Source organism: Aotus nancymaae, unplaced genomic scaffold, assembly GCF_030222135.1.
Source record: "Aotus nancymaae isolate 86718 unplaced genomic scaffold, 86718_ANA_hifiasm-v0.15.2.pri h1tg000016l, whole genome shotgun sequence".
In the NCBI taxonomy this organism is placed as follows: Eukaryota; Metazoa; Chordata; class Mammalia; order Primates; family Aotidae; genus Aotus; species Aotus nancymaae.
This window is the reverse complement of record NW_026988428.1, coordinates 39,176,337-39,196,867: the sequence shown is the minus strand read 5'-3', so window position 1 is coordinate 39,196,867 and position 20,531 is coordinate 39,176,337. Positions and strand designations below refer to the sequence as shown.

General features: G+C 36.5%; 2 protein-coding genes across 2 annotated transcripts; both read right to left on the bottom strand.

Moving 5' to 3' along the window:
* Positions 1-4,777: 4,777 nt before the first annotated feature.
* LOC105716035 (olfactory receptor 6C4) lies at positions 4,778-5,707 on the bottom strand. The gene has a single exon (XM_012450569.2). It carries the CDS (start codon positions 5,705-5,707, stop codon positions 4,778-4,780), a length of 930 nt encoding a protein of 309 aa, XP_012305992.2.
* Positions 5,708-15,329: 9,622 nt separating this feature from the next.
* LOC105716034 (olfactory receptor 6C2-like) lies at positions 15,330-16,268 on the bottom strand. Its single transcript, XM_012450568.2, has one exon. The coding sequence runs from the start codon at positions 16,266-16,268 to the stop codon at positions 15,330-15,332; it is 939 nt and encodes a 312-aa protein (XP_012305991.2).
* Between the last annotated feature and the right edge of the window lie 4,263 nt (positions 16,269-20,531).

Sequence of the window (20,531 nt, the reverse complement as noted above, 5' to 3'; positions counted from 1 at the left end):
TGATCTTAGTTATTTCTTGTCTTCTTGTAGCTTTTAAAGTTTTTTGTTCTTGCTCCTCTAGTTCTTTTAATCGTGACATTAGGGTGTTGATTTTAGATCTTTCCTCTTTTCTCTTCTGGGCATTTAGTGCTATAAATTTCTCTCTACTCACTGCTTTAAATGTGTCCCAGAGATTCTGGTATATTGTGTATTTTTTCTCCTTGGTTTCAAAGAACATCTTTATTTCTGCCTTCATTTCATTATTTGTCCATTATTCATTCAGGAGCAGATTGTTCAGTTTTCATGTAGTTGTGCAGTTTTGAGTGAGTTTCTTAATCCTGAGTTCTAATTTGATGCACTGTGTTCTGAGAGACTGTTTCATTGTGTTGAGGTATGTTCCTTCTATACTGAATTTGTTTAGGGCTTTTATCAAGTGATGTTGAATTTTATCAAATGCTTTTTCTGCATCTATTGAGATGATCATGTGGTTTTTATACTTCATTCTCTTAATGTAGTGTATCACATTTATTGATTTGCATATGTTGAACAATCCTTGTGTCCCTGGAATGAATCCCACTTTGTCATGAGGAATGATCTTTTTAATATGCTGGTTGGATTTGTGTTTCTAGTATTTTGTTGAGAATTTTTTTCATCTATGTTCATCAAGGATATTTTCATTTAATTTTCTTTTTTTTAATGTTCTTATTGTGTTTTGATATTAAGGTAATGCTGACATCCTAAAATGTGTTTGGAAGAATTTCTTCTTTGAAATTTTTTTGGAAGGGCTTGAGAAGGAATGGTATTAATTATTCTTTAAATGTTTGGTAGAAAACAGCACTGAAGCTATCAGGTCCTGAGCTTTTCTTTAATGGGAGCTTTTTGTTGCTCATTAAATTGCTTTACTCATTGTTTATCTGTTCATATTTTCTATTTATTTATAAATAAGTCGGTATGTTGTATGTTTTAAGGAATTTATTTGTTTCTTCTAGGTTATCCAGTTTATTGATGTATATTTGTTCAAAATAGTCTCATAATTATTCATATTTCTGTGGTATTGAATGTTTCCTTTTTCATTTATGACTTAATTCATTTGAGTCTTCTCTTTTTTCTTAGTTATTCTAACTAAGGGTTTGTTGATTTTGTTGGAGCTTGTAGTCATTATTCTAAGTGAAGTAATATGGAGTGGGAAATTAAAAACTGTATGTTCTCACTTATAAGTGGGAACTAAGTTATGAGTATACAAAAGCATACAGAGTGGTATAATGAACTTTAGAGTCTCAGAAGGGGGATGATGGGAGGGGGCTAGAGATAAAAATTACACTACTTGGGTGACAGGTGCACTCAAATATCAGAATTCACCACTATTTAATTTATTGATGTAACAAAAGGCCACTTGTACTCCAAATGATCCTTGTGCTTCAGCCTCTTAAGTAGCTGGAATTATAGGCATGCAATTACTTTTGCATCAATGTAATAGTAGAGATGGGGTTTCACTGTGTTGGCTAGGCTTTTCTTGAATTCCTGACCTCAAGTGATCTGCCTGCCTCAGCCTCCCAAAGAGTTGGGATTAGAGGTATGAGCCACTGTACCTGGCTGAAACATAAAAATTAAAAAAATTATAGTTTATACAAAAATTAGCCGGTGTGCTGGTGGATGGCTGTAATCCCAGCTACTCAGAAGGCTGAGGCAGGAGAATTGCTTGAAACTGGGAGACAGAGGTTGCAGTGGGCTGAGACCACGCCATTGCACTCCAGCCTGGGTGACAGCGTGAGACTCTGTCTCAAAAAAAAATTATATTTTATTCATGTTCTATTTCATACTCTTTGCAAGAAATGACACTGGAAGATTACCTCTTTAGAGTTGTAATCCATACATCCACAAGCTCTGGCAGCTTTAAAGAGAGGCAATGGAAGAATGAATGCCCAAATGTAGCAGATTGGCTCTTATTCATTTTCATAATCTCCTCACCCTAGCACTGGTATAATATTATTCTGAGAGTATTAGGCAGTTAAAGCTGTTTCTTTTAATTCTTGTCCACATTGGTAACATGAGGAATAAAACTCACCATTTTATATATTTAGATACTGAACATTCTGGTAGCTCAGCACCAGACTCTGTGAAGTCATTGCTTTTGCTTATCTATGACTTGGATTACATTCCAAGTATGTATTAACATAAAGCCAGACTAGATGAACAGTTTCAGAAGAATATGACTTGCTTTTTTTTGACAAGCTCATTTAGAAAGTGATACATTCTTTTCCATATTCATTTCCAAGTGCTTATATAAAGAAGGCTGAGTGAAGTCTTGCCTAGTGATCTTAAACATTAACTTACACAAAGTACCTTCCTTCCTTGTCTCAGCATATTAATACTTCCTCTCTCCCCCATAGATATCTAGGGCAATGAAGTTGATGCTAGCCCAGTCCTTATAACCTGCTTCCAAGTATTTTGATGGCTTTATTTAAAGTGTAGGTAAGAACTTTGCTGACTCAGCTACCCAGCATGCAGCTGGATGTATGGAAAGTAGAAATATGCTGGCCTTGTGCAGATGCATTTCAAGTAGAATGGCCAACATTTCTACAGTCCCAGTTATATTAAACCAATCAATTTAATACCTTCTTTCTAGTTAACCTCTAGTTCCTTGAAAAAGATATTGTTTATAATTATCAGATAGTTATAATAGATATCATTTATTAAACACAGTAAATACTGGCAGTCTTAATGTTTCACATCTATTTTCTCACTGAATGCTCAAAACTATAAGTTTGACATTAATATTATAAACATTTTAGATTTGGCATAGGTGAGCCTTAGGGAGATCAAGAAAGTATCCCCAGGTAACTTTAGTAGAAAGTTGAAAATCTGAGATTTGAACTAAAGCCTATGTTTTAAGCCACTATATGACATTGTTCCCTATGTACCATAGGTTTTGGTACATATGTGGATGTAGGGGAACTTAATGATTTAGATGTGGCTGTTCAAGAACATATCTCTACCAATTGAAATGTAGTGCAATAAATTTGGAATATATTGAATATTATCACTAATCTCTAGCTAGCAACCAAAGAAAACCAGATATTCAAAATGGGAACAGCTTTACACAAAATACTTTTTTCAAAAATATTATACATTCTCCAGTACTTTCTGTGGTTTTGAGAATTTGCTCTCATCATCAGTTCAATCCAACTTGTTCCTTAAATGCTTGAGAAGTACCTCATTCTACTCAACATATTACCCATATAAAGCATGTGAAAAATACCAGATTATGTTCCACTTGTACCCCAAATACTAACAAAGCTCCTGCAATGTGTTAGGATATTATTAAACTGTGTACAAGTGCTCAGATTTAAAAAAATCCTTACTTCCATTGAAGTTGGACACTACCACTACCTATTCAAATTCAAGTTGTCATTGCCTTGAATCCATGTGTAAAGTTTCTGGTAGGTAGTCTATTTCTAGTTGTTTTTCAAGACTCATAATTTGGAACATTCTAAATATAAAATTGCAATGACACTTTATATTTGTGTCACTTTATAAAAAGGTCATCCATAGTTTATGTTAAAAATAAAAGCAAAAATTTGGGGGAAAGTTAAAGGAGTAGAGCCAGATAACAGAATTTTCTTTTGTATTATCTAATAAAATGAAACAAAAAGATGAAAATAAAATCACAATAGGAAGAAAAAAATCACCAGAAACTATCAAAGACAGAGAAAACAGATGTCATGCCATTAACTCAAAATATGTCATTTAAGAAAAGAAACAATAGATTTTGTCTAGGAGAATGAAAGTGTTCTAAACTTGCCTCTAGAAACCTCTTTTAACCATAAACTAGAAAAATGGACATATAAGTTGACAAAAATCTTAAGAATTTTCTCCTCATTTGGAGAAAAGTAGACTAAATGTATATATTCTTTCTTTTATTTTCCTCTCAGGAAAGGATGGAAGTTACATTGGTTATATGTGAAATATAAATGAAAAAAGGGAGGAGAATCAAAATTGTTCACTCCTTGATGGAAACATAGTTTCCAGGGCTCCATGCTGAAGAACAATGCCAATACTACATTCTCCTCAAAACAATTCTCAAAACTTTTCTTGACTCATGAAGCCCAACTAACTGAGTAGTTGTATTTACATACTTTTATGATCTGGCTTCCTTTTTCACTCTAAATTCTTATCCTCCTACTCTTCTAAATAAGCAGTGTGTTTTGCTTCTTAAATGTTAAGTAATTTTTGGAAAACAAAACTAATTCTTTCTCATTTTTTTTTTTGAGACAGAGTCTCACTTTGTCACGTAGGCTGGAGTGCAATGGTGTGCTCTCGGCTCACCACAACCTCCACCTCCTGGGTTCAAGCAATTCTCCTGCCTCAGACTCCCAAGTAGCTGGGATTACAGGTGTGCACCACCACACTCAGCTAATTTTTGTATTTTTAAGTAGAGACAGGGTTTCACCATATTGGTCAGGCTGGTCTCGAACCCCTGACCTCGTGATCTGCCTGCCTCAGCCTCCCAAAGTGCTGGGATTACAGGCCTGAGCCACTGCGCCAGGCTAGAACTAATTCTTTCTAACTGTTCCTTTTTGGATCTCCATTAACTCTTCTCTAATAACAGTTAAAATGTTATTTTGTTTTTTTATAAATTTATATATCTTTCTTCATTCCAGACTATAGTTTTCTTGAAATTAAGACATACTTTTCCTATTTTTATCCTCAAGGGCCAATTTAGCACTTGAAATATAGACACTCAATGCATATTTATTAAGTGAAAATATATTTTTTTATTAATGTGTAACCTCCTTTTTTAAAGTTTCACAATCTTTTTGACTGAGTCCTTGAAAGCTTGTTTCACTTGCTGATTTCTTAAAGTATATATGAAGGGATTCAACAAGGGGGTAACTGAAGTAATGAGTACAGCTATTCCTTTGTTGAAAGCACCTCCTTCTTTTGCAGAAGGATTAATGTACATAAACATGCAGCTGCCGTAAGAGAGGGAAATGACAATCATGTGGGAGGAGCAAGTGGAAAAGGCCTTTGTCCTTTGCTGGGCAGAAGGGATCCTCAGAATAGTCCTGATAATGTATGTGTATGACAGTGTCACCAGCACCAGAGTAACTACAAGAGTCACAACAGCCAAGAGGATGACCATCAATTCTAAGAAGCTTGTGTCTGAGCAGGCAAGCTCCATGAGAGGCCCATAGTCACAGTAATAGTGGTTCAGAATATTGGAGGCACAGAAATCTACCTGGCTCATCAGGATGATTGGTGGTAAGATTGCTAGGAATCCCCCCAGCCAGGAGCAGAACACTAGTTGTATGCAGACTCTGCTGCTCATAATAGTCAGGTAACGCAAGGGTTTGCAGATGGCCACATAACGATCATAGGACATGGAGGCCAGGAGGTAAAACTCTGTAGCTCCAAGAAATATAGCAAAAAAATATTGAGTCAAGCAGCCAGCAAAGCTGATGACTTTATTTCCTGTTGTCATGCTGGTCAGAAATCTGGGAATAAAAATGGATGTGAAGGAGATTTCTAGGAAGGAGAAATTCCGGAGGAAGAAATACATGGGGGTCTGGAGGTGGGGATCTAGTAAGGTGAGGGTGATAATAGTCAGATTTCCTAGAACACTTAGCATGTAGGTGAGGAACAGAAAGATGAATATCATCACTTGGAGTTCGGGTTGATTTGTAAGGCCCAGTAGAATAAACTCACCAAACATGGTTCTGTTTTTCATTGTTGACCTTCAGAAAACCTAAAGGGAAAAAGTGAAAATGATGAAAATGGAAGAATTTCTTAGGGCAAGAGTGATAAAGCTTATTTTAATGAACAGAATCAGATCATACATTACTCACCATTCAGATGGCCCAAATGAGTGTCCCATTGGATAGCACTTAGCTCCATGCAAGCCCCATATCTTTTGTGTAAGTAACCTTTTTCATTTCTCAAGTTGACCTGTTCCTGGGCACTTAAGAAAATTTATTAGGCTGGGCGCAGTGGCTCACGCCTGTAACCCCAGCACTTTGGTAGGGTGAGGTAGGCAGATCACCTGAGGTTGGAAGTTCGAGACCAGCCTGACCAACATGGAGAAACCCTGTCTCTACTAAAAATACAAAAATTAGCTGGGCATGGTGGTGCATGCCTGTAATCCCAGCTACTTGGGAGGCTGAGGACGGAGAATCGCTTGAACCCGGGAGGCAGAGGTTGCAGTGAGCTGAGATCATGCCATTGCACTCTAGCCTGGGCAACAAGAATGAAACTCGGTCTCCAAAAAAAAGAGAAATTTATTATAGAATAACTATTCATGATTCTTCCAGAAAAAGAGAAGTTTTTGAACCTATTGCTTCCTTTCAAAATGTTTATAAAATCTTCACATTTAAAGCACTTTCTCCTGACTGTATTATAAGCCCTCCTACTTCTGTGCTTTTGACACACATCTCTCTACCTCATTCTGTTTTCTGTGCTTTCCTGTTTCTTTCTTTCCTTTCTCTGTACTATTTGATGCTTCACTGGATATCTGCTGTAGATCCTTATCTCCATTACTGTCCAAATCTCTGACATCCTTGTTTCAGAAACAAGTAGGAATTTCCCTACACAGGCAATGCTGAAGATAATACCATTTTATATTGTGAGCCTTTTCCTCTATATGAACAAGTCTTAAGCATCAATAAGTTATATTAATTAACATTTTATTATAGGTTTCTGTGCCACATTCCGAGTCTTCCAGGCACTGATTTGAGATACATCTCTGAGAAGAGAAATTTTAAAATCTCTGTAAGCAGCACTATGGAATGAATTTTGCTCAGGCTTAGAGTCCTTAATGGCAACTAAAGATGACAGTTTATTACCCAAACTCTCCTGTTTTGTATTCTTGTCTTACAGAAGACAGAAAAAGTTTTCGACAGTAAGAGTTCTCTGTAAATAAATTGGTAATTCTCAGGGAAGGGAAATTTGGTGGTAGTATTCTGAGTGCATCTTTAGATTTTTCTGATTAAGAGGGAAATATGATATAAAGGGGTCCCTTTAATTTGCATGCAATGGATTAGAAAAATTATATTATTACAATCATTCTTTTCATCCTTCCCATCTTCCCATACAGTTTTTGGAGGTCCTAGATGATGTTAAACATTGATCTGGGTCTCCTGCAGCACTCTTCCTTGTTTATACTAACCTGTAGTCTTCAGCAAGTACTGCATTTTCTTCCAGATTTTCACAGTTGATTCATTTCATAATCCACATTTATAGAATTATAAAATCAATGACTTTAAAAACATATGATGCTTATACTTTTGACAATCTGAATGACTGTAGTGAACTATTTACCTTGTTGTACCTAAGAGGTAAATAAAAGATGAGATGTGCCACGTGGAGCTTTGAGTAGTATAAACTTGAACATGTTTTCCATTGACTTCCATCCACATTCTATTTTTCTCTTAATGGAAGTATCCAAGTTTGTGGAACTTAACTGGGAAAAAGAGCATATTATTTTCCATTCTAAGAATCCAATCCAGAATCAAATCATAGTTCCTGAGAGACACAGACCTTCAAATGTATAATAAAAAAAGAAAAAAAAAGCCTATAGTGATTATTGAATCAGAAGAAAATACTTTGAGGGACTGCAAATTCCTTAAAATTTATGTTCTAAGAGAGATTATGTTGAAGTTCTTAGATGGGAGGGTATGGGCATCTTTGCAGTTTCTGTGTTAGCTAGAGGAACACAGGTTTTATCTGCTCTTTTTAGAGCAGGCACATGGGATCAATTTCCTGAAGAAGCTAAAGAAGCCCTGTGGACCAAAGTTCAAAAGGGGCTAATGAACCTCAGTTGTTGGCAATTTTGAGAACAAACTGTAAACATATGTCTGAGAAGAGAGGCTCCAGAGAGACCACTGAGATAAAAGTTCCATTAGAGAATCTACCACAGCCATGAAGTTTGTGAGGAAACGGAGAGCAATGGAGGGACACTCCCTGGGGGTGGGTGTGCCTGGTCTTGTCATTGTTCCTGTTTCTCTCTTTCAATAACCCACTGTGGCCAGTGCTCAAACATGATATAAATGAATGACACTTCACAGTAAATCACCATAGCCTGAATGCTGTGGTATCCTCCATTAATCGCCCATGTCTAAACTACCAAATTACTGACTACATTGAACCAACAGCTGGAAAATCGTTTGCTATTTACATATTCTGCTAATATGTTCAATTCAATGCATAGTTCAAACAGCCTCTCAGAAGCAATTAGCCTTCACTTTTGAATGAAATATAATTTCACTCACTTCCCCATGGGATATCTCAACAGGTCTGCCAGCACACAGTCTTTGCAGGCAAGATCTTAACCACATTCAACTTTTTCCAGGAACACACACGTTGCTAATAACAAACCCTTGAAAATGTGGAAGCAGCTTTAAAAGTCAATACTGTGCAGAAGCTGAAAGAATTTGGAGGAGTAGGCTAGAAAAAGCCTATAATCTGGTGGGGGCCTAGAATACAAGAAGGCTATGGAAAATTTGGAACTTCTTGGAGATTGGTTAAGTGGTTATGACCAGAATGCTGATAGAAATATGAACAGTAAAAGCCATTCTGACAAAGTTTCAGATAAAACTGAGGAGCAAAGTTTTGGAAACTGGTGGAAAGGCCACCCTTGTTATAAATTGGACAAGAGCTTGGCTGAGCTGTGTCTATACTTGAGAGCTTTGTTTATCAAATTTGAGATTGATGAACTAGGGTATGTGGCAGAAGAAATGTCTAAGCAAAATAGAAGGAGCTGCATAGTTGCTTTTGGCCATTTCCATTGAGATTCAGGAACAAAGAAACAATTTAAAACAGAATTTATAATTAAAAGGGAAGCAGAGTAGAAATATTTGAAAAACTTTTCAGCCTGGCTATGTAGAGTGAAAAGTAATGTTCAGGAGAGGAAACCAAGCATACAGAACCATTTGCTAAAATGATTAGCACAGGTAAAAAAGAGTCAGGTACTATTTCTCAAAACAATGGAAAAAATACCCTGAAGACATTTCAGAGATCTTCAATGCTGCCTCTCTCATCACAGGCCCAGAGGTATAGGAGGGCAAAATGCTTTCAGGGTATGGGCCTGGGGTGATCTTCATGGATTCACTGCCCAGGGTTGCCTCAGGATTCTGCTGTCTACATTTTAGCACAGTGTTCCATGGCTGCCTCAGCCATGTCTCAACCTGCCCCAGGTGAAGCTCATGTTGCAGCCCTGGAAGGCACAAGTTATAGTTGGTAGTGTCCGTGTGGTATTAATTATGCAGGCTTTCAGAAAATGAGAGCTGTGGAGGCTTGGTGGCCTCCACCCAGATTTCAAAGAATGGCATCAAAAGCCTGGGGTTCTCGGCAGAGTTGTGTCACAGGGGTGGAGCCACCATAGAGACTTTGATTGCTTAATCAAAACAATACTCAGCACAAACATGGGGTTGGAGTTGCTATAGAGTTCCTACCATGGGACTGATGGGGCTGTGGGAGTGAGGCCACTGCAGACAGTCCTCACTAGGGGCATGCCTTGTGGAGTATGGGAGTAGAACTGCTGAAACTCCAGAACTTTAGAGCTACCAATGTGCAATGCCAGCCTGGGAAAGTTGAATGAACTAAGCCCAGCAAAGCCATAGGGGCAGGCCTGCTTGAGGCTTTGGGGATAAAATCATCAAGCCAAAGTGAGGGTGCCAGACTTGGAGTCAAGGAGATTATTTTGGAATCTTAGGACCTAAGTCTACTTTCTTGGGTTTTGAACTTGCTTTGGGCCTGTTATCCCTTTCTTCTTGCCTGTTTTCTCCCTTTTGGAATGGGAATGCATCTTTCACAGGCTCACAGATCAGACTTTGGACTTTGACCTTTTGAGTTGGTGTGGAAACAAGTTAAGACTTTGGGGCGTTAGGGATGAAATAAATATATTTCTATGTGAGAAGAACACATGTTTTAGGGGTTCAGGGGAATAATGGCATGGTCTGAATATTCCCTCCGAAACTTGTATTGAAACTTAATTTCCAATTTAGCAATATTGAAAGGTAGGGCCTTTAAGTGGTGATTGGATCATGGAGGCTCTGTCCTTATAAATAGACTAATCCATTCACAGATTAATGGATTAATGGGTTATCATGGGAGTGGAAATACTGACTTTATAAAAGAGGAAGAGAGATCTGAACTAGCATGTCCACATGCTCAGCTCCCTCACCACTTGATGCCCTGTGCCACCTTGGTAGTCTGCAGGGTTCCCAACAGTTGGAAGGCCCTCACCAGATATACTTTCTCGGCTTGCACTTCTCAGGCTTCATAACTGTAAGAAGTAAATTTCTTTTTTTAAAAAATAAATTACCCCATTTTATCTATTCTAAGTAACAGAAAACATACTAAGACAGCATGTATAACATTATGTTGATAACATCCTCATGTGAGGAAATTCAAAGAATACACTCACACAGGATACACAAACACGTGTTGAACTTTCCAAATGAGGTTGGGCCATTGTGTCCCATAAATTTCAAGACCCTGACACTTCAGAAAAATTTCTGGGCATTACTAATCAGCTCAGAGATAATCCATACCTGATGAAGTGAGGAATCAACTCCTCAGCTTCACTAGCAGCCGCTATTTTAAAGTGGGCTTAACACTTAAGATATTTATTTGGGTTTCAGTGGCAGTATATTCCTCATTTACAAATTTTGTTTAAGTCCGTTATGCTGATAACCACTTAGAGTGTGCCACCCAATAAGAAAAGGCTCTAGAATCTCTCTAAATTGTAATACAACAGGCACTTTCATTAATGCCCCACAGAGACTCCTGCAACATAGAGACTTTAACAATCTCTTCTCATTCCTTCTGAAGTCTCTGCATCCACAATGGCCATAAATTATTTAGGGGATTCAGCTGAAAAAAACAAACAAACAAACAAAAAACCACCTGCCTTGTCTCTGCCCTACACATCACTAGGACTACATTTGTTGGCTTCATATGGGGCCCTTCTGTAGAAGAAACTCACATGGTTAGTGCTAACCAGGAAATATTTAAAATAGTCTCTACACACATGCAACCAACAACCAATGCTTTGGATACATTAAATGAAATAGCCTGGTTTCATATCTTATGTTTAAGTTTTTATCCATTTTGAGTTGATTTTTGTATGTAATGTGAGATAAGGATCCAATTTTATTCTTCTGCATGTGGATATTCAATTATCTCAGCACCATTTGTAGAAGAGATTGTCCTTTTCCCATTATATGTTCTTGGCTCTGTATTCTGTCCCATTGTCAATATGTCTATTTTTATGCCAGTACCATGCAGCTTTTATTACAATAGCTTTGTAGTAGATTTTGAAATCAGGTAGTGTGAAGCCTCAAGCATTATTCTTTTTGCTCTAGATTGCTTTGGCTATGTGGGATCTTTTGTGGTTCCATATAAGTTTTATATACATTTTTTCTATTCTGTAAAAAATACCATTGGAATTTTGATAGGCATTGTATTGAATCTGTACATTACTTTGGGTAGTTACATATTTTAGCAATATTCATTTTTCTAATGCCAAAACAAGAAATACATTTTCATTTATTTGTATTTTTTCAATTTATTTCATCAGTGTTTTATAGTTTTTAGTATTGAGATGTCTCACTTCCTTATTTAACCTGAGTTTTAAATTTTTATACCTAGCTATTTTTTTTTGTTGCTATTGTAAATGGGATTGTTCTCTTGATTTATTTTTAGGATAGTTTGTTGTTAGTGTATAGAAATAAGACTGATTTTTGTATGTAAATTTTGTATCCTGCAACTCTACTGAATTTGTTGATCAGTTCTAACAGTCATTTGGAGGAGTCTTTAGAGCTTTCTGTAAATAATATCATGTCAGCAAACAGACCATTTCCCTTTTCTGTCATGATGTCTTTTATTTATTTCTCTTGCCTAATTGCTCTGACTAGAGCTTTCAGTACTATGCTGAAAAAAGTGGTGAGCATGGGTATCCTTGAGAGACCTTCAACTTTTTACTATTGAGTATGATGTTCACTGTGGGCTTGTCATATGTGAGCTTTATTGTATTGAGGTATATCCCTTCTGTACCTAATCTGCTTTTTTTTTTTTTTTTTTTTTTTGAGATGAAGTTTGACTCTATTGCCGAGGCTGGAGTGCGGTGTTATGATCCCAGATCACTACAACCTCCACCCTCTGAGTTCAAGGAATTCTCCAACCTCAGCCTCCCGAGTAGCTGGGACTACAGGTGTGCACCACCATGTCTGGCTAATTTTTTCTATTTTCATTAGAGATGGGGTTTCACCGTGTTGGCCAAGCTGATCCCAAACTCCTGACCTCAAGTGATCTGCCTGCCTTGGCCTCCCAAAGTGCTAGGATTACAGGCATGAGCCACCACACCGGGCCAGTTAAATGCTTTTTTTTTTTTTTTTTTTTTTTTTTTTTTTGCATCTATTCAGATGGGCATGTTTTTGTCTTTTATTCTGAAAACATAGTGTATGACATTTATTAATTTGCATATGTTGAACATCTTTGCACCCCAGTGATAAGTCCTATTTGATCATGGTGAATGATTCTTTAATGTGTTGTTGAATTCAGTGTGTTATTATATTGTTCAGGATTTTTATACCTGTGTTTATCAGGGATATTGGCTTGTAATTTTCTTTTCTTGTTGTGCCATTTTCTGGCTTTGATGTAGGGTAACGCTGGCCTCATAAAATGAGATTTGAAGTGTTTCTTCTTCTTCAACATTTTTTTGGGAAGAGTTTGAAAAAGATTGGTATTAGTTCTCTAAATGTTTAGTGAAATTCACCCATGAAGTATTCTGGTCCTGGGTTTCTCTTTGATTAGAGAATTTTTACTACTGATTCAGTCTTTTAACTCACTATTGATCTGCTCAGATTTTCAGTTGCCTCATGATTCAGTCTTGGTAGGTTGTGTGTCTAGGAATTTATTTATTTATTTATTTTTAACATATAATTATTCATAGTATATTCTCATGATTTATTTTATTTCATTTTCACTTTTGATTGTGTTTATTGAGTCTTCTCTTTTTTCCCCTTAGTCCAGCTAAAGGTTTGTCAATTAAATAAATATTTTTCCTGCACATGTATGTTCATTGTGGCACTGTTTACAATAGCAAAGACCTGGAACCAACCCAAATGCCCATCAATGATAGACTGGACAAAGAAAATGTGGCACATATACACCATGTAATACTATGTGGCCTTAAAAAAGGATAAGTTCATGTCCTTTTTAGGGACATGGATGAATCTGGAAACCATCATTCTCAGCAAACTGACACAAGAACAGAAAACCAAACACCACATGCTCTCACTCATAGGTGGGTGTTGAACAATGAGAATACATGGGCACAGGGAGGGAAACATCACACACTGGGGTCTGTTGGGGGGTGGGGGGCTAGGGGAGGGACAGAGGGGTGGGGACGTTGGGGAGGGATAACAGTGAAAGAAATGCCTGATGTAGATGACGGGGGGATGGAGGCAGCAAATCACCATGGCATGTATGTACCTATGCAACAATCCTTCCTGCAAGATCTGCACATGTACCCCAGAAATTAAAGTATAATAAAAATATTTAAAAAATAGATTTCCATTTTCAAATACTACATGGAAGCAGTGGAGCTCATGAACATGAAGGCTGTGCGAATGACGACAATGGTTGTTTTCACAGGCTAATGCCTGGAGGATCTTCTCTATGGCCTTTGTAAGACCATGGGACTGCCAAGGTTGGGGAAGAATCAGAATGGTTGAGGCTATCTTCAGCCAATTAAGAGGTGTATGGAGTACATTTAAACTCTATTGGAAATATGATTGACAAGCACAGTACTTGACCTTATGGAGCTCAGTGTCTAGTGAAGAAGAGATCATTAATGAAATAATCATATTGAAAAATATGTCATATAATAGATTATTCATTTTTGAAGTTATTAACATATAAAAAAGATAAGAAGAATTATCTGTAACAAAATCTTGTCTACCCTCAGCAGACTAAATATATTCTTTAATTACTCCTTCAGTTTGGTAAACTGAATTATTAACTTGCTTTGCTCAGTTCATAGTTCAGAATTTCCACAGATATTTCTTTCCCATTTTATTTTTAAAAGCATATTCTACATCTACAGTTCCAGTGGAGAGACTGGGAATAGGGTGGAGGAAAAAGATTTATTTATTCTAGTGTGATCATCTTCAGACTCATTCTTTATCTCTGATGTGAGGAATTTTGGAACTGTATCCATTATGGTCCAATTTCTTGGTCTTATAAATTAGCTTGGGATAGCCCCCTAAATATCACTAGAATTCCTGGTCTGTTTTCTAGTGCCACTTTACTCCTCCAACTTGTCCTTCAGTTTAATATTTCCTCAAATTTGGAAGAAATTATGCAGTTAAAAGATCTGTCTGAGTTGGTGGCAATAAGAGCCAGAGTGTAACATGAACTTTTTGACCCCTGGTACAGCACATGTTTCTCTAGAGCATCAGATAAACAATAGAAAATTATGAGGAAAGAGAGGTAATGAGGAAGTGGGACTAAGTTGAAAAGGCAAAAATTAGCACTTAAAAATTTGAATTCTTTATTCATTGGTTAGTTTTATCAGACTCTGCGGTTTAGATTGGATTTCTTTGTATTTAGAAAAGTATTTAGAAATCCTCAAAAATATTTAGAAAAAATGATTAGAAAAATTATTATGGCGAATAATTTGGATAATGGAATAGAATTCAGGTACAAATTTTCATTTATATTTTGTCCTTCCCATTAACCCCCTTAAGCTTATTAAGCTGATATTCTGAAAGGGCAAAAAAATACGCATAGATGCACCCAGGTATACACACAGTGACAGGCATGTGAAATTCTATTTACACAGAGTTAGTGTTTTTATAAAAGGAAGCTGTACAGCTTTTAAGGAAATGGCATTTGAAAAAAATTTTAGTCTGTATTTATATCTTGCTGAAAAGTGGAAGAGATAGAATAATGCCTGTTATCAAGGAGGGTACTTACAGGATTATTTCTGTAGACATAGATGATCATCATTGATGTCCTTGGGAAATCTGGGGCTTAAATCTGGACATGTAAGTCAGTACAAAAGGAGCAGATGAGCACCAGTATGACAGTAAATTGATGCTGTCCACATTTCTTGTTATGTGAGTAATGATAGGTGTGATGTTGTAAAAGTTTGCTGAAGATTTATTCCCATGTATTTCTGGGAATAGCTTGAAATAAAAAGGTTAATTAATACTTTTATAGATAGTGGCGGTAGGTGTAACAGAATGAGGTTGTAACATACAAAAATCATGACTAGTATAGAATTAGGGAAAAATAAAATGGAGATAATGAATTCTTTTATAATTTTTCAATTTGCACTCATTGCTCCTTTAGTTCTTTGAGAGAGATGCAATTCTTTTGATCATGTCTTTGAAAGCCTGTATCACTTGCTTATTCCTTAGTGTGTAAATGAAGGGATTCATAACTGGGGCAACTGAAGTGGTAAGCACTGACACCACCTTATTAATAGCTACCCCTTCTTTTGCAGATGGTTTAATATAGATAAAGATGCAGCTTCCATAAGTGATAGAAACCACAATTATATGGGAAGAGCAAGTGGAAAAAGCCTTTTTCCTTCGCTGGGCAGAAGGGAATCTGAGAATGGTCCTGATGATGTAAGTGTAGGACATAATCACACACACCAAGGTAAAAAGGAGTGTCAACACCGCCAAGATTAATACAAATCGCTCTATAAACTCTGTGTCAGAGCAAGTAATCTTCAGGATAGGGGCAGCATCACAGCCAAAGTGATCTATGACATTGGAATCACAAAATTGAAGCTCCAAGCCCATGCCAAATGGTGGGATAACAATGATTAGAGCAATTATGTAACAGCCAATAAGGAACTTGATGCAGACTCTTTTGTTCATGATGGTCGTGTAATGCAGGGGTTTGCAGATGGCTACATAACGGTCATAGGACATAGCTGTTAGGAGAAAAAACTCAGTCACACCCAGGACAACAACAAAAAATAATTGAGTGGCACATGCATTATAGGTAATGGTATTGTCCCCAGATGCCATTGTGTAGAGAAATCTGGGAATGCAGACAGTTGTAAATGAGACTTCCAAGATGGAAAAATTCCGGAGGAAAAAATACATAGGTGTTTTAAGGTGGGAGTTCACAAAGGTGAGAGTGATGATGGTCAAATTTCCAACAACACTCAACAAATAGGTTAGAAACAAGAAGATGAAAAGCAGAACCTGTAGATTTGGGTCATCTGTTAGTCCCACCAGAATAAATGTTGTTATTGCTGTATAATTTTTCATCACTGATTCCTGACTGTGGCTTGGTCTGTGTGTAAAAATAAGAAAAAAAATTAGAGCAGAGAAAGAGACTGTCAGCATGAACTAGCAGTGGGGTGAGGTGAAAAGTTAGATAAGCCACAATTTTATTTTATTTTATTTTTCTGTTAACCAGCATGCTATTGGAGTAATAGTTAACTAATAATGCTACTGGAACACCAATGCTGAGTACTATAGGAGAGGCCAGCCAGAGGCTTATTAAGTATATTTTATTACTATACTGATGTAGTATAAATTCAATTATAAAAGCATTTTTTGATTACCAACTCCATAGAAAGAATGCTATTTTATGTTGTCTGAGTTAATGATGGAAAAACACTGTCATAAAATAGACATGGTTTGTAATCTCATGATAATAATACCTCTACATGTGCTTATCCTCTTGGTTTCATGTGAGGTAAACAGGGATGACTGTAGTCAAGGTTGTGAAATTAAAATTCTTCTGATTTCAGCCTATTTTCTCACTTGCTATGATAGTCCACATTGTCCTATGAAGTACCTCATGCCTTTCTGCCTTCTTCCCTTTCTAAACTGCACAAAAATACTCTTTTCAGGTCCATTCTAAAGACAGAATCTGAGTGATCTTTTAAAACCATACACAAGATCCATTCTTCTGTTTAAAGCCACTCAGTGGAGTTTCATTTCCCTTGGAATAAAATTCAAAGTTCTGACTCTGGTTTGTAAGGATTTTCATGGCTACATCAGTATGTAACAGCCCTAATTCATCTCTTGCTTGTCCAGTTATGTTAGTCTTCTTCATTTCCCTGAAGATGCTGAGTAATTTTTTCACTTCGAGAATTTTGCAATGTTTTCTCTCTCACTGAAATGTTCTGCTTGCATTGATAAATCTTATTTTTCAGGTTTCAGTTTAAATATGACCCCTTCAAAATGCCTTCCTGAAGAGTCTTATATAACTCTAGTCTGTCTACCCTCAATGTTATAAATATGCTTTTATGTTTATTTCTTTTAGGGCACTTATTATAATTTCTTATTATATATTCATTTGTTTTTTACCCCATCCAATACTCTCTAGTAAGCTCATGAGAACAGATCATATCTATTTTGGAAACCACTGTAAATCCCAAACTAGCTCTTGTGTTTTTTGCATGTAACAGATACTCAATAAATTGTTATTGAATGAATGAGACCAGACATTTTATCTGACAGTTTTGACTGGTTACATTTAGTCAACTGCATCATCAAAAAGATTACATCGTCCGTCCATTCACATTTTAAGATTTAAATCTTCAATTAAGAAACTCCATGTATTGGGCTAATTTTAGAAATCAGAAAGATAAATGGTTACTTTTAGAATCTCTCCAAATTATACTAGGCTATTTCATCTGTACATAAGGGTAAATTAGAATTAATCTTTTAAAAAATTACTTGGGGTTAAGAGTAGGGTGGTAGAGGGAGGACTGTAGGTGTGTGGGGGTGGCCCAGAAGCGAGGGTTCCTTTTCTGTTTATATTATCTCTGTTTTGAAGCAAGAGATAAAGGTAACATATTTTGTTCATCTCTTTAGCCCATTTTCTTTGAGTTTGGCTGAGGCTTCTTAAGTTCTGGTCCTTGAGTCTCCTTGAAGTACACCGATCGGGATTAAATATAGAGGTTAAGACTATGAGCTCTGGAGTAAGATAGATCAGGGCTTGAAAGCTAGGCCAGTCATTTAATGGCCATGAAACTTTGAGAAGTTCACTAATAGGCTCTGTTTCCTGGTCTGTGAAATGCAGATAAAAACTGTATATTTTGTGAAATGAAGATAATAATAAGTGTTTTTCTTCATGGATTATTATGAATATTAAACAAACTAATTCAGGCTGTAGGAATCATACCTTGTACAGACAAATATTAAATAAATTTTATTTAGTTTTTCTAGTTCTTCTCCCAGTACTTGCTGCTTATTACTGCTTGAACAGAGTTTGCACACTTTTCCACACTTTCTCCCTACATTTGCTCTCTTTACTACATTCTACATATGTTTTTAAAATTTTCTCTTATCCTTAAAATTAAACACAAAATTATAGGGTCCTCTTAAGTTCTAAAAAAGTTGTATTTGTTGATAGGTCTGTTCATCATGGATATAATTCAATTCAACTACATACAACATGCAATTTATTCTTTTTGGATCTCTTTTACATCTGTAATCTCCACCGTTTGCACTTTTGTATGTGATTCTCTGCTCAAATCTCTTAATTTGATTATTGTGTTTTGGGACGTCCACTTCCCATTTCCTCAGTAACCACAGCTTTCAAATTCTCCTCTGAGCTTGTCTTAGGGTTCCCATTCTTCATCACATTGAGCATACACCCCTTTAGTTCTCCTCATTAATTTATCAGAGGTCTATGTCTTCTACCTCTTTCCCTGTCTCTTTGTTTTTGAACTATTATCAAGGAACAAGAAAAAAAGCTTAGCTAAATGGGTGCCAGGTTACAATAAATAAAGTGATCAAGGACTTAAGACAGCTTGTATAATTTGAGAAATATAAAAGACCTTAAAGATTACTTTAGTCCATCTTCTAATTTTGAAGGTGAAAATCGAGGGTCAGCAGTCCCCAGACTTGTTAGGAGCAAAGTCAAAGGAAGAATCCAACTTTCTTAAATCTGAAAGCCATTCATTTTTCCCAATGTATCAATTTAGGAAAAGGATTTAGGAATTTTTTTTCTGGTTTCCACTCACCCATTAGGAAGTTTGCCACTTCTAATGTGTCTCTCTGTCTTCCCAGGACACCCAGTATATTCCAGCTCTTTCTTCTCTGTTTCTATGTTACTTCAGGGGAAACTTATCATTAGTACTACCAGTGATCTGGAAAGTAAATTCACTTAATGTCTTAGAAACTGACAATGTCTTATAATCATATTTATGCTAGGTATTCCAGGCATATTTATGTTGTTAGTTGAGGAATATATTTCTAGTGAGGAATTTCATGTAATAAGACTAGGTTTTTATTGAAGATATTAGGGCAAAAATATCCTTTTGCTGTGTTCAACTTAATTCACAAAACTCTCCAAGAAATGAAAATGATAGTAACATTTATAAGGCAGTTTCTAAAATACTGTATGAAACATTTTGATTATCTCATTTAATTATGAAAGCACTTCACTTGAGGCTGGTTGTAATTTAATCTTCATTTTACAAATGAGGAAACTGAAGTCCAGAAATATTAAGAATTGTCCAAGGTCATGAGTTTAGGATGTGGTAAAGCAGGAATTTGAACCTGAGCAGTCTGACTACAGAAACCCATCTCTAACTACTGCAAAACACTGCCTACTTAACTGTTTACTTGACGAATTGACTTCTTTGCCTTTTGAGGAAATGACCAACATCCTCTTCGTGATGCCATTCACTAAGTAACTATTAGGGAACGACATGAATCAGTATCCAGGGCTTCTCTATTTCTGACTTAGGAATCATTGCAGAGAGACAGTTTGTTCTTCAACAATAATAATTCTGTTTTTAGCAACTAAAATTTTTTCCATTTGCAGTTACTGTCACTAGGAATCCCAATTTTTCTCATTACTGGAATGGAACAGGATCTTCCCAGGAGACTCCAATTAGTTTGGAAGATGAATGGTTTTCAGTTGGCTGTTTCAACATATTTCCCACAATAATCTTCAAGTGCGTTTCCCTCGAGACAGGGGAAATATGGTTCTTTTCTTCCTACTGAGGGTGCGGTGTCCATCTCCAGCATATACTAAGATCACACCTTAGAGCTAGCTCTGTGACCCTTTATGGAAGGCAATGTCCATCTCCAGCATATGCTAAGATCACACCTCAGAGCTTTGTGACCCTTTATGGAAGGCAATCTGACTTGAATGTGTAATAACTGGTTAGAATATTAGCTGCTTTCTTCCAGGGACTGTAACATCACTCAGGAATGATCACACTAGATCCCACGTTGAAGCTGAGAAGTGTTCTTATTGCCCTGTTTTGTCTTCTGATTCAAATTCCAAGTGCCCACATACGGTACCCACCAAGGTCTCCTTAACCTAGCCTCATCTCTGTGCATCCATAATATCTTAACTTCTGCTTTTGCAAAAACAAATATCCATTGGTATCCTAATCTCATCTGGAACATGTTGGATAAACTCATGTACAATAGCATATGAAAGTTTATTGATTTATTGTGCAGTCTTACTGATAACAGAATATTTTACCATTTCAAGTATTTTTTGTAGTACTGCTCATTAAACAGAGGGAACTATATCTAGTCGTAGATATTCAAGTC

What these genes read in the sequence shown, in the direction of transcription:
- LOC105716034 (XM_012450568.2), bottom strand. Translation starts at nt 16,268, where the DNA reads ATGAAAAATTATACAGCAATAACAACATTTATTCTGGTGGGACTAACA.
- LOC105716035 (XM_012450569.2), bottom strand. Translation starts at nt 5,707, where the DNA reads ATGAAAAACAGAACCATGTTTGGTGAGTTTATTCTACTGGGCCTTACA.